Below are 19,863 nucleotides of genomic sequence, written 5' to 3'. Positions count from 1 at the left end.
TTATACAAAATTAACTTTTTTCATATACTTAGTGGAATACTTTTTTAAACATCAGTGCCGTCTTAATTGATGGCAGGAGGTCGAAAAGACGAAGAAGACAACGACAGCATGGACTACGAAGAACAGGAAGGTATCACAAAAGAATCGGATTTATTACTTTTTAGGTCAAATTGGTCCAATTGCCAACTATGCCAAATGATATTCTTCACTTCTCTAAGGCACTACGTCCAATGGTATATTCATTTCTATGTTTTTTACTTACAAATGTCTAATCAGATCGAGGAATTACCTTGAAGCTGGGGAAAGATATAGTTTGCTATGAAATTTTACAGTTTTGTTTGGGAATTCCGTCTCATACGTCTTTGTTAATTTGCATATCGAACACCGGGCTTAATTGGGGTTTTCCCTTGTTTTCCTATTATTGATCAATTTATTCTATTGATGGGTGTTAAACATTCGATTAGAATGTTTGTTTACAACTTTGGAAGAAGAATTGAGAACATTTTTTGTCCGAATTATGCTTTATGTAGTTGAAACAACAATACATTATTTCAATTATATCATTGTCTACGCATGTCCGAAGAGCTCTTAGTAGGTCAAATCTGCACGTGGGTGCTACCATCAACCATAACAAACAGTGAAATGTCAAATAAGATGTCTTTTTAGGTTGTATTTTTATTATAAAGGATTATGATTTATTTAAGTATGTTAGATCAAGTCAGAGGTGGTGGGTATGAGTTTGTCTGACATGTCAAGATGTCAAAATATTAAATAATGTTGACATCCAAGCAGATCTTACATTTGCGAGAAGCTGTAAATTTTTTATTTTGGACATTAAAATTTCTTGGGGGTGTTTGTAAAAGCTAGGAATAATGACAGTCATTACTCCAGGGTGTAAGTGAAAACTTATTATATTTTATCAATGCAAAATGATTTTAAGAATCAGTTCGGTTTTGAAGTTTAAATTCCGAATGACATAATTGATGCGTATTTACACTGAGATTGGGGCCCTCATGTAGTTACAGAAAAAAGGGAATTAAAAATATTGATATTATTTCAGACAAAGATTATTATGTTCCTAATGTAATGACAACAGGGGCAGGGCTATCACAGGCTCTATATCCCCGTAAGTAATAATATATGTATCAAGATATATATTGCTTATGTTGTTATTATTGTTATCATCAAGGCTTATAGTCATCATGGCTGTGTTAACTACAACATCATTGTCCTGGTTTTTATTCCTGCTTTATTCTGCACATTTGCCTGGGTTGCATTGTGGATATCATTTCTAAAGTTATTTGTGTGAACTTACCCTTCTCACCATCATTGTATTATATGATAGATTCATTATAAATATTTGTCAGCATCACAATATTTGCAGATATTCAGATATTTGTTAGCATCACAGTCATGGCAGATATTTATTAACTTCACAATCATTACAGATATTTGTTAGCATTATAATCATTACAGATAATTGTTAGAATCAGTCATTACAGATATTTCATAGTATCACACAAATTACTGATTATTGTCATCACAATCATAACAGATCTTGGTTAGCATCACAATCATTACTAATTATTGTCATCACAATCACTATGCATTAATGTACTCATCATCAAGGTCAATATAGGTCATTGTCATTACATGTCAGAATCATAATCGTTACTATTATCATGATCATTATGGAGTAAGCTTATGCATTTCACAACTATGGTGACCCATCTGTTTTCAGAAGGAAATGAATGAAGTTTCTGGGTTTTTTGGGGTTTTTTGTTCTTTTCCTGTCTATTAATTTTTTTTATTTTTAAATTGATTTTTTTTTTTTCTTTTTTTTTTCTTTTTAATTAATTTTTATTTTATTTACTTTTTGTCTTTTTTTTTTAATGTAATTTTAGAAAAAAATTTTAAAGGGAACCTTGACTGACATAATCTGGGAGTAACTCGATTTTTAAAAAAATTCAAACTAGTGGCATCCTGCTGGATTTAGGTGTCCATGATAAAAAATCAAGGAACAGTTTTTCTCAATCTATATAGCTAATTGTTGTTTAATTTCTCAATCATTCATGTCGACTGGTTATTGACTTGACTGTAAACAGTGCAGACTAATTGTTTTGGACCTGGTCATTTAATAACAAGTGTGAGGTGCTCATGAAAATTATAAGGTCAGAAAATAAAATTTCACTTACTGCTTTGTCTCACTTGAAGCCTTTCAATAAAAGTTACTTATAAGTTGATTGGCTTGATATTAATATTGCTGATAGGCTTAGCCCACAAGTCACAAAAAGATAACGCAGCTAATGCAATGTAGAAGATACTGAGACGAAGATGTAAATGTAACTAGTGCAATGTAAAAGACGCAAAGACAATTATTATTCTTTGCTCAATGTACAATGTCGAAAGTGAAAGGACATTGCACATATCATTTTAGGTATTGTGTCGATGGTTTTATGTAATTTTACATTTGCATTATGAATTGCATTGCACAGATGTATTAGACATAAGTACATAGCATCTAATTCTGAATAGGATTGACCTCCATATGATATGACAACATGAACTACATGTATATTGGTTAGGTTTATTGTTTGGATTCCAAATCGTCATTCTCATTAGTCTATGTTTGGGAAAATCATACATATTTTTTTTTTTCTCATCTTGCATGCAGCCTATAATATATTGCCTGCTATGGATATTTTTCTCTTATTTTAAATATGACTGAAATTACGTAATCTTAATATTTTGATTTTACTTCATCATTTCAGAAATGTCTAAACTTTCCATTTATAAAAAGCAATCATTTTGACCATTTTTCAGGGACCTAAATTGCAGCAGGTCAATTAGAAAAAAAAAACTAATATAAACAATTAATTGTACCATGTTTATGTTGTTAGTATCAGAAAGTTATTACAAGAAATGTTATTTTTCTTTTAGATGAAAATGAAGAACTTTTAGGTGACGATTCTGAAAAGAAAAACAAGAAAAGGAAAGGCAAGGATGGTGAAAAGAAAAAGAAAAGAAAGTCAAAGAAAAAAAAGGATGCTGAATTTGAAGTAGGACACTATTCAAAAAAGCTTATATGTACAGGGAAATTTTCATATTTCTGGTTCTGTCGATAGCTGTTCTGGAAGTGATATTTGTGATTCTGCAGATGATTGTTATTTATTACTTATTGTCAAAGTAACGTGTCAATGAGTTGTTGATGATGAAGCATGTGCAAAAAACACCATCAGAATATTCCTTGGATGACAATGGTGGCTCATTGATATTGTGTCTATCTGCTTGCTATTTGTATATTGTAGAGTCACTTTTTGCTAATAGTTCATTTTTGTAATAATATATGTCAAAATATTTCATTTCATATTTAAATGATTATACTGGCTTCTTTTGAAGATACAACAAGATAGTGGTGCAGAAGGTTCTGATGGTGGTGGAGAAATAGCTACACCAGAACCAGTTAAAAAAGAACGGAAGAAGAGGGGTCCTAAAACAGTTGTAAGTTATTTTAATTTGAAACTTTTTGTGAAATCAAGTTTAAACTTTACTAAATATTGTATAAGTTACTACATTGTTTGATGTATATTGTAAAAAATAATTAAGCAAATCAAGGTTGAAAGTGTCTAAAGCTCATTTTGTTGTATTTTAGGAAGCTAATGGATCAGAAGAATTATGTAATGCCAATAGTTGGACAAATCCTCAAATTGATTTCTCTGATGAAGACTACGTAACTATTAATAATTACAAAATGTTCAGCAATTTAGTACGACCTCTGATTATTGAATGTAATCCTAAGCTGCCAGCAACTAAAGTTGGTATGTTGTTAGCTGCCAGATGGAAAGAGTTTAATGCTTGTGTTAAAGAAAGAAGACCTGCTGGAGCTAGCCCCACAGAAGGTAATGTCTACAGTTCAATAAAGGATAAGAGAGAAAAAGCCATTTGATCTGGACTTGTCAGTATAGCTTATTTGAAAAAAAATGTAATTATGAAAGAGATAAATGATTTTCACTCATGGATGAGACTGATTCATCATAATGGAAGCTTTAAAAAGCATCTATAATCAAGGTGATTAAATATGAAGGAGTTTTAACATGTTCTGAGTGAATGTTATAAGTTATAGTTACATGCTTTACTTTATTTTCAACAGCATCTCCACCAAAACCAGCTGCTAAAACTCCTGTATCTGGTGATGGTGATGAGGGAGATGGTGATGAAGATGTGGGTGTGCTGGTGATGCTGATGATGATTATGAAGAGGAAGAAGAAGTTACCTCCAAAAAGAAGAAAGGTCGTGGAAAGGCTAAATCTGTAGCTCCCTTGAAGATAAAACTTACTAAAAAGACAAAGCGTAGAAGAAAGAACAGCTCTGTAAGCGTCAAATTTTACTGTAAATCTAGAACTTTTAGCAATGTTCAATTCTTTCCTTGAAACAATGAAGTAGACATTTTTTGAGTTGCCATAGATAAATAGTAAAACTATTTTTTATTTCTCCAGGATGAAGATGAAAATGGTGGTTTTAATACTAGTGATGAAGAATTTGAAAGACAACTAGAAGAAGCTGCTTTATTAAATGAAGGTGGAGCTGCTGATGTTCCTAAGAAGAAGAAGAAAGGAAGGGGTCGGGGTAAAAAGAAGAAAAGACAACCTGGGAAAACAGATGATCCTGATGCTGATGGTTATGAGGTTTGTTTTAAGACGTATAGTTTTACTTAATAAATCAAAGGTTGGTGGTTATATGAGTAACTTTCTTACAAAGCTAAGACTAATTTCTAGATATAAAGTCACTATATATATCAATAGTGAGACATCACAAGTATTTTGTAGTTGTCTATATATCTATAGTAAGTTTTTTTTTTTTTTATTAAACATTACATTTGTTTTTCTTCCAGACTGAACATCAAGATTATTGTGAAGTTTGTCAACAAGGTGGTGAAATCATTTTGTGTGACACGTGTCCCAGAGCATATCATTTGGTTTGTTTAGAACCAGAGTTAGAAGAGGCACCTGAAGGCAAATGGAGTTGTCCTCATTGTGTAAGTCATAACAGAATTTTTCCCATTATTTATCTGAGAATTGGAATAGCAGCCTCAGATAGGTATAGTTAGTCAGAATGTCTTTGCGTTTATAAAAGATAAGCATAAGCACACGTTATGTCTTCAAAATTATTTTTTGCACAGGCCCATTTTCAGCCAAAATTTGTGAATTTTTGGGGTAGAAATGTGTTTTTCAATGTGTACACTTACAAAAGATCATGTTTTTATAAACGTGAAGACATTTCAAGACTATCAGTTACTATTATGAGGCTGATATTCCAATTCTTTCCGCAAATATGGCAAAAATTCAAAAAACGTTTTGATTGGCTCAGACAAAAGCCAAAAGTTCTGTACAATTGTGAAAGGGACGCTCTATTTTTTTTTTCAGAAACAACTTAAGTTTACACAATTAGGTAATTGAGATTCAAAACTCTCTTTGAATAGCAAACAAACAATTTTCCTTTTTTCTGATACTGTATATTACTTTTTCTATTGTTAACAGGAAGAAGCTGGTAATCAAGAACAAGAAGAAGATGACCATGCTGAATTCTGTCGTGTTTGTAAAGATGGTGGTGAACTCTTATGTTGTGATCAGTGTCCGTCTGCCTACCATCCATTCTGTATTAATCCACCCATTAAAAATATACCTAATGGTGATTGGCAGTGTCCTAGATGTTCAGTAAGTTCTTATGTAGATTTAGCTAAGATATGACTATTCTTATACTTTTGATTGAGCATGTCTCATAGATAGTCTCTCATTTTATTTTGAAATTGAAACAGAATTGTTAGTAATTTTATTATAAAATGTTTTGAAATCTGATGTTGAATTATAATTGTTATCTTTTAATGCATGAACTTATTTTATTCAGGCTGAACCATTAAAAGGGAAAGTACAGAAGATATTGACATGGAGGTGGGTGGAACCAGTTAAAGAAGATGATGAATTAGATCATACTCATGCTGAAGCTGATAAACTCAAATCTAAGGTATGGTTGTTATTATATTACCTGGTTTGACTGATATAATTTATCTATTTAAATAGAGATATGTTCTGTCAGTTATACAGTTTGTGAAAAGGTTACTCTGTATTTGATGATGTTCTTCATTCCAGGCTCATCCAAGATTAAGAGAATTCTTTGTTAAATGGCATGACTTGTCTTACTGGCACACGAGTTGGATTTCAGAACTACAGGTAAGCTTATTGTTCATTATATCTTCACATACCTGATAGAATTGTCCAATCAAATCCCTCATTACTTGGGATAAGCTGTGTGGTACAATTTGAGTAAATGAGAAACAGATACAATAAACCCATAATGATCTTTTTTTTAGCTTGATGTATACCACCCTGCTACATATAGATGTTATATACGTAAGTACGACATGGATGAACCTCCACCTTTAGAAGATGGTAGTTCTTATGGTGAGAAAATTAAAGGAGATGATCCACATAATTTAGAAGAAAGATTTTATAGATATGGTGTTCGACCTGAATGGTTATCAATACATCGAATTATAAATCATAGGTACGAGTCGTACGACAGCTTTCTCATTTCTTCTGAAAAGCTCTCCATGTGCATCTATATGGTTAAATTTCTAATAATAAGATGGTAACTTAACATTTCATTTGAAATTTAAATTGCCATCAGGAATAGCTTCATTCGAATGTAACTTGTATCTGTTAATGATCTAGCCATTCTAGTTTCCTGTACATTATTTTGATGTATTTGAATTTTTACAGAAATGCAAAAAATGGTAAATCGTGGTACTTAGTAAAATGGCGAGATTTACCCTATGATATGTCCACATGGGAGGATGATGAATGTGAAGTTGCTGATTTCGCTAAAGCTGTAGAGGATTATTATGATTTAAGGTAAGACTGGCACGGTAGTGTAACTTTGACAACCGTCTAACAATACAAGTCAGAGAAAGCCCTTGCAATTGTTCCTCAAAGATGACATACATTTACCAGATAGACAAAGATAAAGATAGCCTATATTTTTGTTTATTTTTGTGCTTGTCACAGAGACTTAATTTTCCATAACTTACATCCAGGATTAAATGTCTTCTAATCTGAAATATTGAAATAAGTTGTATTATTTTTAGAGCTGTAATGTTTGGAGATAAAAGATATGGTAAAAAACCAGGTAAAGGAGCAAGGAAGAAAGATATTTCATCTAAAATGCCTCCTCCAGGACCTGTCACAGATGTAAGTAATGTCTTCCTGATTCCTCATTCTGTTAAAATTCAGTATTGATATCTAAGTACATGTATTTCATGTAGTTATGAGGTTGATATTATATCATGTTTTAAACATATTGTAACAAACTTTCTGTAATATTTATTTTTAGCTGAAGAAAAAATTAGTTCAACAACCACCCTATCTAGATCTAACTGGTGGTAATATATATCCATATCAATTAGAAGGATTAAATTGGTTACGTTATTCATGGAGTAATAGTACTGATACTATATTGGCTGATGAGATGGGTCTAGGAAAAACTATACAAACAATTGTTTTCCTATATTCTCTTTATAAAGAGGTAAGTAGAAAAGTGTTCATATTTATATAGTAGATTTTTATTTCAAGAAAATGTTGATTTTTAAATCAGTATAGCCCTACATGTTTCAAATCATCGTTGAGAATATTACATATTAGACATACAGTATTAGATGTTGTCAATTTGAATCTAAAAATAAATCTGCTCCTATACAGAATGTGATTGTCTATTTCAGGGTCACAGTAAAGGTCCATTCCTGGTATCCGCTCCCCTATCAACTATTATTAATTGGGAAAGAGAATTTGAGTTTTGGGCTCCTGATTTATATGTTGTTACCTATGTTGGTGATAAAGATTGCCGTACTGTTATCAGGTATAAACTCCTTTTAGTTTTTTTACAATATTAAATATTAAAAATGTGTTATTCAATAGTTTTGAGAGACATTGATGTTGGTTTATTATTCTTTGTTCTAAGAAAAAATGAATTCTGAAATTATGTGGTCTGAGTTAAATTTCTAATAAACCCCTTGTATTCAATTTTTTGATTTGTCCTTCTTTATACGATTATTATTTTATTCTACAATTTCAGAGAACATGAATTTTCATTTGAAGAAGGGGCTATACGTGGTGGACCAAGAGTGTCTAAAATGAGAGAAGGATTTGGTGTCAAGTTTCATGTATTACTGACATCTTATGAATTAATCAGTATAGATCATGCTTTATTAGGATCTGTAGATTGGCAGGTTTTAGTAGTTGATGAAGCTCATAGATTAAAAAATAATCAGTCCAAGGTATGCTTATCTTAATTGTTATTAGTGTCATTTTAGAATGGTATTCTCATCTCAGTTCTTATTGGATACCCTTTTAATACGCCCACATGGAAATGTAGACCTATATTGCCATAGCTATCCACATTTCTTGTATGCAAGATAGAGGCTACAGTTTTTATCCGATCTTGATGAAACTTGGTATGCAGGTATATATTGATGAGATCTCGGTCAAGTTTAAAATAGGTAATATTTTGATGAAAGGTTTCAGAGTTATTGACCCTGACTTATTAAAAACGCGATAAAGGCTACAATTTTTATCCAATCATGATGAGACTTAGTATGCATACATACGGTCACATTCGAAATTGGTAATAATTGGATAACAATTTCAGAGTTATTGCCCTTGACTTAGTGAAATGCGTAATCCGACATCATTTTCTGGTCCCGATTGATTTCCTTCTTAGGCTAGTTTAAAAAACTCTGAGTATACCGACACTCTGTGTATTCCGAATTACGATGCTAATCAGTGGTCCTGACACTCAGAAAAATCTGTATAATCAGACATCTACTCATCTAAATCACTTATCGTCAATTAGATAGTTGCAAATGAAAACAAAAGATCGCTGAACTAAATTCTGCTGATTAATCACCGCAATGACCTCGCTTCAAAATCAAGGTCATTGCTTTTAGACCAAATGACATGGGTGCTCGTACACCATTATAGAACAGAAATATGCAACTTGACCATTCTTTGTTGTGCGTTTTATCGAAATTCTCAAGCTAGCCATTTCCGTTCTGCGAAGCGTGCTCGCACTGATGTGTCTCTGGATATGAAAAAGCAAATTATTGGAGGTTATGAGAAAGTGCCGTGCTCTTGGCAGAAATATTTAACTATGAAATTTGGTTGAACAGCAATAAGCAGCATTTTAAAAAGTAAAGAAGAATTTTTTAAAAAGTTTGCCGACAATATTAATTCCAATAAAAAGCATATGTACAAAATATTAAAATTAAATGATATTAACAAATACAACTGAATTGTTTTTATTATTGTCTTATTATTAAAATATCCTTCAGCGAATATTATTAGAAAGGTAGAGTGTGGGTCACTGAGCTATAAATGGTAACACGTGGCGCATTAAAAAAGGTTGAAACTCTGAGTACTCCGACACTCTTGCTAATCCGACATTTTTTGCGGCCCCAGTGTATGTCGGATTACGCAGAGTATGCTGTATATATTAATGAAATCTCGGTCAAGTTTGAATTTGGTCATTATCGGATGAATGGTTTTTGAGTTATTGCCCTTGACTTGTAGAGAGCAATCTTTATGTGATCTTGATGAAACTTGGTATGCATGTATAAAAGATCTGTCAAGTTTTGGTAATAATTGGATAAATGGATATGGAGTTATTACCCTTTACTTAATATGAAATTTAGTATGCATGTACATAAACTTAAAATAAGTGACAACCAGATGAACAGTTTCACAGTTATTGCACTTGACTATGCAAGAAACATGTCAAATTTGGCTAGTTTTCATCTGCCCTTGATGGTATTCAGAGTTATTGCTGCTTTGTGTACATCGATGAAACCTTGGTCATGTTATAATTTGATCGATTTTGAGGTTTTGCCTTGCATGGCAAGCTATCTATAAGATTATTTGAAAATTCATTATTAAGCCACTAAAGATTTTGCTATATTTTCTGACAGCTGATACTGTATAAAATTTGAGGCTGATTACTTTTCTACATTTTAAACAGCAAACAGCATTATATTTGTTAATGTTGTGACCATTTTTTATCTCGAATTTTTTTTCAAATTTTCAGTTTTTCCGTATATTGTCAAACTATAAGATTGGTTATAAATTATTATTAACTGGTACACCATTACAAAACAATTTAGAGGAATTATTTCATCTTCTTAATTTCCTTACTCCTGAAAATTTCAAGTAAGTATGTTTATTAACCCATGCTTCTTTATTATTCCATCAAGGCATTTAATTCAAGTAACTGCTAACTCTGAGTAATAAGTGGGTCATCCTCTATATGAATACAAGGGTTCATGTGTTAAAACAGTAAAAACACTCAAATTCATGTTTCTGCATCAGGATACAGATTTAAACATATATTCTATTCCAGTGATCTCACAGCTTTCCAAAATCTCTTTGCTGATATTTCTAAAGAAGACCAAGTTAAAAAGTTACATGACATGTTGGGTCCACATCTGTTACGTCGTCTTAAAGCTGATGTCTTAAAGGGAATGCCTTCTAAAAGTGAATTTATTGTTCGAGTTGAATTGAGTCCAATGCAGAAGTGAGTGTAATTATACCAATTCCATATGATCATTAGCTATAGTCTGTATATACAATGAGTTGTAATGGAACAATATTGCTGTATGTTTTAGGTGTCTTTGAAAGCAGACAGCTTACATCTCAAGCGAAAGGAAAAGGAAAAGAGTCAACATATTTATGATCAGTATCCTTCTATCTGGTCAACCCTTTTAGAGAGTTCCCACAGTTACTAGTTTATTTGGTGTAATTTTTTTTAACCGTATTCTTTTTTTTACAGGAAATATTATAAATATATTTTAACAAGAAATTTTGGAGCTTTAAATACTCGTGGTTGTCAAGTATCATTATTAAATATTATGATGGATTTAAAGAAATGTTGTAATCATCCTTATCTTTTCCCCACTGCTTCAGCTGTAAGTATTTTATTAAGTTATCTCAATGCAATTCATGACAACAGCAGTACTGCATGAGAACAACTTGTATATGGGGGATGTAGAACCACTAGGTTCTTGACAATTGAATCAGCAATTGATGATGTCACAGTATTTAATATGGCAAAAAATCCCATTATTCATTTGAGCTTGACAGGATTCTCTCTGCCTTTATATTTGTTTCTAAAATACTTTTATTTTCTTGTAGGATGCACCAAGATTACCTAATGGTGCATATGAAGGGACAGCTTTACGTAAAGCCTGTGGTAAATTAGAACTGTTACATCTGATGTTAAAACAACTAAAAGACCAGGGACATAGAGTTCTCATCTTCTCACAGGTAAAGTTTGAACATTCTTTATTCGAATATGAGGTTGTCTGAGTTGAATGTTATTATTTGGCCATGATTAATGTTAAATGATGTCATAATTTTTGTCTTGTGTTTTAGATGACCAAAATGTTGGATATTTTAGAAGATTTCTGTGAAGCAGAAGGGTATCATTATGAAAGAATTGATGGTGGTATAACAGGATCATCTCGACAGGATGCTATTGATAGATTTAATGGTATGATGATCACTTACTTATAGATTTTTTATCACCATAGTAGCAACAAAATTCATTGATGATGAAAATTTTTGTATTAAACTTATTTTTATTAACATGTTATAGTATACAGTATATGTGTGTACTTTCAGTTGCTGGAGCTAAAGCCTTTATTTTCTTGTTATCAACAAGAGCTGGTGGATTGGGTATTAATCTGGCAACAGCTGATACTGTTATTATATATGATTCAGATTGGAATCCTCATAATGACATTCAGGTATGATTTTACCTAGTTTATAAGAATTAAAGATAAAGCATTAACATTGAGCATCGAGCAGTACCGGTAACTTAAGTACCGTAGGTAGAATTTGCAAATTGGTCTAAAATTTGGAAAATGTTTTTGTAACTTATAAAAAACCTATTTAGTAAAGATTGATTAAAAATCCTCTTATATATTAGGCATTCAGTCGAGCCCATAGAATTGGTCAAGCTAATAAGGTTATGATATTCCGATTTGTAACCCGTGCTTCAGTAGAAGAGAGAATTACACAAGTAGCTAAGAAGAAAATGATGTTGACACATCTAGTAGTTAGACCTGGTTTAGGTAATAAAGGTGGCGCTATGTCTAAGAAAGAATTAGATGATATTTTAAAATTTGGTACTGAAGAATTATTTAAAGATGAACAAGGTAAGGATACCAAGTTGTTTTGATTTTTTCATCAATCATATAAAGCTTATGAGAGAAACTTTGTGGTCCTTTGTGTGATGTTTTGATATCTAGGGCTTGACTGTCATGTTCACATCTTAAACTAAGATAATTAGGATTACATCTTTCTATATAAATAGGTTCAGATCAGAGCAGTATTGTGTATGATGAAGACTCAGTATCTAAATTAATAGATAGATCACAAGTTGGTATGGAAGAAAGAGAAATGGCTATGAATGAATATTTGAGTTCATTTAAAGTGGCTAGTTATTCTGTAAAGGAAGGAGAGCAAGAAGTAAGCTTAGGTTTAGTTTTTCATTAAAATGAAATCTAAAGTGACTTGTCATCATGACAAAAGACATCATTTGTTGAGATTCTGTTAAAAGTAGATGAATAAATATGAAATTTTATTTATTACTTCATTGATAAAATCTTTTGATACATTTTTTAAATTGACCTTATTATTTCCTAGGATGAACCAGAAACAGAAGTTTTGAAACAAGAAGCAGAGCATGCTGATCCTGCTTACTGGGAGAAATTATTACGCCATCATTATGAACAACAGCAAGAAGATTTAGCTCGTACATTAGGTAAAGGTAAACGTGTACGTAAACAAGTCAACTACAATGATGCTATGAACACACAAGACGAAGAAGCGTGGAAAGAAAGTGTGTCTGATTTTGATTCAGACTTTAGTGGTCATTCTGGAGACCATGGTAAGTAACTTTCATTAGTATAATATTATAACCTTTTATTTTGTTAAGAAACATTTTGTGTTTAAATCGAGTGCCTCACCCATTTTATAACTAAAACAAATCAATGTATAATGGTGGTGTAAATATGGGACTAAATTCTGTATCGTACTGAAATTAATTCAGTGTTCAGGATTAAGAAGTAGTAGTTTTTGTTGATATATTTATGAGTTCTAATGTATCTATTTCAGTCCATGATGAAGATGATGATGATTTTGAGGATAAAACTGATTGTAAGTCTAAATAATTAATTGATGTATGTGTATGTTTATAAACTTCTGTTTTTGCAATGATGTCTTGATGTTAAAAATTTAACAGTTAAATAAACTAGGTGGAAGAGAATTTGTACATACATATATATTATACATTATATTTTCAGCTCGTAACAGAACTCGTAAAAATGAGAAAGATAGACCCTTACCACCTTTATTGGCTAGAGTTAATGGCCAGATAGAGGTAAGTAAATTTAGTTTTCTTAACATTTAGGATAGTTTCCTCACAGCAACAAAAAAAAAAAAAGAAAATACTTTTTAAGTCTTTAACAAATTGTACTATTGAGTTGTTTATTTTTAGTCAATATATCTTTTTTTCCTAGGTATTAGGTTTCAATGCCAGACAACGAAAGGCTTTCCTGAATGCTGTAATGAGATGGGGTATGCCACCTCAAGATGCTTTTAATTCTCAGTGGTATGTCACAAAGTAATTTCTCTTTTATTTTACTTCTTAGAAATGAACTAGAGTGCATGTGTGGTTGTTTTTAAGATTGTATTCTGTGGGTTAAAGAATGAATGTCTGGTCAAAAAGCAATGTGTAAACAAGTCAATGTTTTTGTCTTATTCTATATTTTGTTGATGTATCAGGTTTGATTTTTACAGGTTGGTTCGTGATCTGAGAGGAAAAGGAGAGAAAGTATTTAAAGCTTATGTATCATTATTTATGCGTCATCTTTGTGAACCAGGAGCAGATAACTCTGAATCTTTTGCTGATGGTGTACCAAGAGAAGGTTTATCAAGACAGCATGTTTTAACAAGAATTGGTATCATGTCTCTTGTTAGAAAAAAGGTCAGTTTTCAGTTCTATTTAGATCAATAAAACATTGTTTCATATTCATGTGACAAAACCTTTTCAAAAATCCCCGGCTTGATAAACTAGTTTGTTATAATGTTTCTGGAATTATGGAAAACTTGGTATTTAATATAAAACTAATTTAGAAACTCGTCAAAAGCTGGATATGAAATGAAAGATTGTGTATTTCTAGGTTCAAGAATTTGAAGCTATTAATGGAGTACAAAGTATGCCATATAAAAGTGCTGTGAAGGCTGTAGAAGATTTAAAGAAAGAACAGGAGGAAGAGGCTAAGAAAGAGAAAGAAGAAGAAATAAAAGAAGAAGAGAAATCAGAAGAAAAGACTGAAGATGGTACAATCAAAACAGAGGTGGGGTTTTATGTGTTTTTCTTTGAACTTTTCATGTTAGTCAAAGATAATCAAAAGAATCTCTTTCTAAATGTAAATACATGACCCTGTATACTTTATGTAGCTGTGATCATGAAAATGTGGGCATCTCTTGAATTGATCTCCTTGCACTCTATTGATTTGATTATAGGTTACTTTTATATTACATAAAATTTAGGTAAAAGATGAAGAGATGAAATCTGAAGAAAAGAGTGAAGGAGAAACAGAGGTGAAAGAAGAGAAAAAAGAAGAACTAATGGAAACTGATGAAAAACCAGAAGAGACAAAAGAAGAGAAAATTGAAGATAAACCCGAAGACAAACCAGAAGACAAGGATAAAGCTGAAGGTGAAACAATTTTTACTCAACACTTGACATTACTGTATTATACTGCATAAATCATAATATCATAGTTCCACAAAAACATGAAAAATTTCATATTGTTGATTAGATAATAAGTGTCAATCTGAATGTAAGATGTCAATTAGTGTGAAATATTGTAATATTTTTTATAGAAGAAAAAACAGAGGAAAAGGCTGTAGAAGAGAAAACTGAAGTCAAAGAAGAAGAAAAGATGGAAGTTGGTATGTATATTTATTGGTGCAGCATTGTTGTCCAGCTTGAAACTGTTAATTATCTTTAGTTTTAGACTTATTGTTAGAATGTAAGTACATTACAAGACTGTTAATTGGTGATCAGGAATGATGCAGTTTGATAATCAATAATCAGTAGTTGGTTATATAATAATATGATTGAATAAATCTATATTATAATCATTACTATCCAACTTATATCATTATACTGTATTTATTAGAGATAAAGATAACTAGATCTACATCTTTATCAAAAGGCAATACAGTACATAAACTTTCCTATAGATGTATGTTTTTGATGTATCGAGTTAAAAATAACATGATGATCTGAGGTAAAGTTGTCTTTATTATATAGAAAACAAGTGTATAGTATAACAATATTTTCACTCACAAAAATTTGATTCAGATGAAGACAAGAAAAAAGATTCTGATCAAAAAGATGGTTCTGTGTCAAAGGAACAGGATGGTGAGAAACAGGATGGTGAGAAACAGGATGGTGAGAATAAAGAAAGTAATGAAGAAGAAAAAGAAGAAAAGAAACCAAAGGAAGAAACCCAAACAGAAGAGGAAACTAAAACCAAAGAAGAAACAAAACCGAAAGAAGAACATAAAACAAAAGAAGAAACTAAATCAAAGGAGGAAAAGGAAACAAAAGAAAAAGAAAAGGAAACAAAAGTAGAAAAGATAGAAGAAAAAACAGAAGAGGGTTGTCAGAAGTTTATGTTTAATATTGCTGATGGTGGTTTTACAGAGTTACATACTTTATGGCAGAATGAACAGAGGGCACTGGTTCCATCTAAAGAACATGAAGTTTGGCACCGTCGACATGATTATTGGTTGTTATCAGGAATTGTTGTGTATCCTTTTTAAAGTCAAAATCATTAGATCGGAGATATATTATTAGCTTACCAATCATTAATACCAATGAATACAGTTACTATGCTTAATTTATTTAATTAAAGATTAGAAGGTTTTAAAAGTTATGGTATTTTATAGTTATTCCTTAACCCTTATAGTTATGGCTATGGTAGATGGCAAGATATACAGAATGATCCTCGATACCAAATTATAAATGCTCCTTTTGTTAGTGAACAAGGAAAGGGAAATTTTTTGGAAATCAAAAATAAATTTTTGGCTAGGCGATTTAAGGTAAGATTTAAAGAAAGCTGCTAGGTTGATTTTTTAAGGGTTTTTTTCATGGTATTTTACTAGAATATTGGATAATGAATTCTAATCAAAATTTTAAGAATTTGTGCACGTTCATAATAACAAAACTTAGAAACATGCATATTGGCTTAAAAATCATGTGACAATGAATATTTATTACCTTGTTCCCTGATATGAAGTTGACCTAAAGTTGAACACTGTAAAAAAAATTGAATAGTTTCTGATGTATTGTATTATTCACTTCAGTTATTAGAACAAGCTTTAGTGATTGAAGAACAGTTACGAAGAGCAGCTTATCTCAATTTATCTCAAGACCCATCTCATCCGGCCATGGCTCTGAACGCAAGGTTAGTCATTTTAATTTCATTTTTAATGAATTGTGTGCTTAAGGGTTTGTTTGATAAAAAAGTTTGATACTTGTTATGTTTGCCTCTCCTGTATAGAACCCAGATGATTGCTTAATATACTATCTTTTACCAAGAATTCTTAGTTTAATCTGGTGGCAGAAGGGTCCATGACATTAATACTTTTTATGACAAGAGAAATATAATAATAATATAACCAGTATATATAATAAACTACTATATTTTGTAGATTTGCTGAATTAGAATGTCTAGCTGAAAGTCATCAACATCTATCTAAAGAATCTCTTGGTGGTAATAAACCTGCTAATGCTGTTTTACATAAAGGTTAGTACTTAACTCGAAAAACCTTGAAAAAAAAAAAAGCTAAAGTGCTTTTGCTGGATTGAAAATTTTTCACTAGAATTTTTAAAGATATAAAGTAGGAGATACAGTCTGGATATTTCTATTTTCACAATATAAACCTAAGGTTTCCTTGATCTAATTTTTTGGCTATACTCTTTCAGTGCTAAACCAATTAGAAGAATTATTAAGTGATATGAAACAAGACGTTGCCAGGTTACCAGCCACTCTAGCCCGTGTTGCCCCAGTAACACAAAGATTACAGATGTCAGAACGTCATATCTTAAACCGTTTAGTCAATCCAAACCAAGTATCAGTTGTTTCAGCACCTAGTCAACAATCTACACCTTCTACATCAAAAACATTTTCTGGAGCATCAGGATCTGGTATTCCTGGTTTACCACAAGGAATGGCTGGACTAGGTATGACAGCTGGCAATTTCTCTCAAGGTAGGTCTCTGCTAACATTCAATCTGACAAAGTAGGCTGCAGTTAGATATTGCATGGCTACTTTGAAATGAGCTTCAAGTTGTGTTGTTTGTTATTGTTGAAATAGTTCTATTTTAGTGATTATATGTGATGTGCTGGTTTTAAACTAATATAGACTTGGCTTTACTTCATAGACATTTATATAATTTTGTTTTCAGCTTTTTTGATTTGCACAGCAGCATGTCTGACATTGGTTTAAGTGGATAATAGCTTACAGTATCTTCACAATTGGATTAAAAATATACTTTTTATCTACATTTCTTTTACAACAGTGAAACAATGAGACATTACCTCTGAATCTATCAAAATTATCTGTTAATATTTTCTCTCAAGAATTAAATAAGGTGAAGACAAGTGTTCTTTCTTTATTCAGGCTTTTTTTTTTTTTTACTACTGCCAAATTCTTCTATTGACATTTCTTGATCATTCTGAGTTTGTATAAATTATAAAACTTAACTTAATACATGTGTTACTATGCTGAATATAGCCACTAGTAGAAAAGTCAATGAAAATAAAATCATGAAGGTATTTGATCAGATCGTACCACCAAATTGAATTTTCTTCAGCTTTGCTTTACAGTGTACTGATGTGTTGTAAACACGAAATGGCTTAGCTTGTTTCTTATAGATTGTGTTCAATGTGTTTCTTTCAGATGTAGATATTGTGGCAGCTTTCTACCAGTTTACACACATTATTTACTATCAACAAATCCTAGGTTTTTTTTATTTTTATTATTATCTTCTAAATATTTATATCTATTGATTTATAAAGCCAGTTTTGTTTGACTTCAGATATAATTTATCTGTCTCAGTTTCAAAAAATAGCAGTTTGCAATATAATGAAATCAATGTTGGTGTAATAATATGTGTGGATTGTTTAGTATGCATGAATTACTCATACTATATATTACTATTTCAGTTGTTGTCTTTATTTCTTTTAACTCAAAATCATAACAAATATTCAATTTTAAGTTCAAGTACAACTTGATTATTTGTCGCAACTTTAATTTTTATGTTTTCATTATAAATTTATTTATTTTGGTTTTAGAAAAATGATATTAATGGAGATATTTTACTGAGCCTGGCTATTTTCTTTCAGGTCAACTGGCTATGGGTTTTCCTTTGATGTCTTTATTACCAGGTACTATTGATATAGTCTGATTTCAGTAATAGTACTTCATTTCTACATTCTCATATACTTTGTTTCAAATCATTTTAATTTATGCATATCCGTTTTTAAAATGTTAATGGTTTGACAAAGTATTAGTAGAAGATTGTTGTAATATTTGACATTTCTAAAGAGTAGTTGTAGATATTTGAAACATTTTATATTATACTTTTTATTTATTTCTTATGACATATTGTTTGTTTTTGTTTGCAGGTCAAAGTTCAAGTAGAGGAGGTACCCCAAGTTCCTCACATAAATCTGCTACACCCACACCAGGTAAGACAATTTCACCTTACTAACAAACCTACAATTTCATATAGTATTTTCAGAACTCGGTGATCAATTTCAAAATCTCTGAGTTGACGTATATTAATATACATTGAAATTAAATTTATTTATGCAAAGGGAATGGCCTTATTTTATATTGGATCACTATCTGTATGATATTCTATAAGGTTTTCAAAATTTCTTAATATTACATTGAAACATTGTTTTATTCCTCTTTCTATGTAGACACATCTGGCTAGACATTCCTATAATTCATACTGTCTACATTAGGTAGGATTCCATCTCCTATAGTGTGCTTGCTATGTCTTGTCTCTTTGGTTCAGTTTTTGCTTGATTCAGTTTCCTGCTTAGTTTAGTGTCTACATGTTTGGTCTTGAATAACCTGATCTTAAGTAGTCTATTGTTACTAAGTTGTCTGTGACTTAGTTAAAAGAAAAATAAGAATACCAATTCCATTGTTTATCTTATTACTTTGAACATTATGTGTTAGTCTGCATGCAATACCATTAAAGCAACAGTTCTAATTGCGATATTTGAGAACATGAAATAATAGTTTTGTGCATTATAGTCACATTTTGCTAATTTTTTGTTGTATAAATCTGATCCAAAGCATGCCCAAATAGAGGTTTACAACTGAAATTGTGCTGTCAGAAATATAACAGTGAAAATTTGACGTCTAGAATATTAACATTGACATTGATAAAGAGAATGTGTCATCTGGCAAAACAAATTGATAGCTCTTTTTCAATAGGTAGATAAGATATAGAACCATTGGACTATACTTTTCTATTGTTTGTAAGTTATTGACTGTGTAATGTAACATAAATATGTTTATTGGTATCTTTCAGACAAAAGTGGTGTAGAAGATCTCAGTAAAAAATCCAGTTCAAAGAAAGATGTAATTTGTTTAGATGATTAGTTTTATTTTGTTGTTATTGTTTGTTGTCAAATCATTGTAAATTATATCATTCATTAACT

The 19,863-nt window shown here is 31.2% G+C and overlaps 3 protein-coding genes across 3 annotated transcripts; all 3 read left to right on the top strand.

Moving 5' to 3' along the window:
* Positions 1–69: 69 nt before the first annotated feature.
* On the top strand, positions 70–10,250 carry LOTGIDRAFT_165279 (hypothetical protein; the record flags this gene model as incomplete). Its single annotated transcript, XM_009062284.1, has 18 exons — positions 70–130; positions 1,061–1,126; positions 2,941–3,059; positions 3,400–3,501; positions 3,653–3,899; positions 4,151–4,290; positions 4,497–4,685; positions 4,892–5,035; positions 5,538–5,714; positions 5,905–6,021; positions 6,147–6,227; positions 6,368–6,561; positions 6,777–6,908; positions 7,142–7,244; positions 7,387–7,578; positions 7,772–7,908; positions 8,125–8,326; positions 10,129–10,250. Coding segments are annotated over 18 exons (2,525 nt in total), but the record flags the coding sequence as incomplete, so codon positions are not given.
* A 260-nt stretch (positions 10,251–10,510) lies between these two features.
* On the top strand, positions 10,511–12,596 carry LOTGIDRAFT_165278 (hypothetical protein; the record flags this gene model as incomplete). The annotated part of the gene is made up of 7 exons (XM_009062283.1): positions 10,511–10,614; positions 10,870–11,005; positions 11,232–11,363; positions 11,472–11,589; positions 11,721–11,845; positions 12,028–12,256; positions 12,415–12,596. The coding sequence occupies 7 exons, from the start codon at positions 10,511–10,513 to the stop codon at positions 12,594–12,596; spliced, it is 1,026 nt and encodes a 341-aa protein (XP_009060531.1).
* Positions 12,597–12,746: 150 nt separating this feature from the next.
* On the top strand, positions 12,747–19,804 carry LOTGIDRAFT_165277 (hypothetical protein; the record flags this gene model as incomplete). Its single annotated transcript, XM_009062282.1, has 16 exons — positions 12,747–12,990; positions 13,218–13,259; positions 13,406–13,482; positions 13,622–13,713; positions 13,902–14,088; positions 14,285–14,461; positions 14,658–14,826; positions 14,994–15,062; positions 15,478–15,860; positions 16,068–16,220; positions 16,485–16,585; positions 16,833–16,927; positions 17,107–17,391; positions 18,529–18,570; positions 18,811–18,873; positions 19,734–19,804. Coding segments are annotated over 16 exons (2,250 nt in total), but the record flags the coding sequence as incomplete, so codon positions are not given.
* Between the last annotated feature and the right edge of the window lie 59 nt (positions 19,805–19,863).

Source organism: Lottia gigantea (genome assembly GCF_000327385.1).
Source record: "Lottia gigantea unplaced genomic scaffold LOTGIsca_50, whole genome shotgun sequence".
NCBI lineage: Eukaryota > Metazoa > Mollusca > Gastropoda > Lottiidae > Lottia > Lottia gigantea.
Note: the sequence above shows the minus strand (reverse complement) of the source record. Positions and strands in the feature narration are given on the sequence as shown.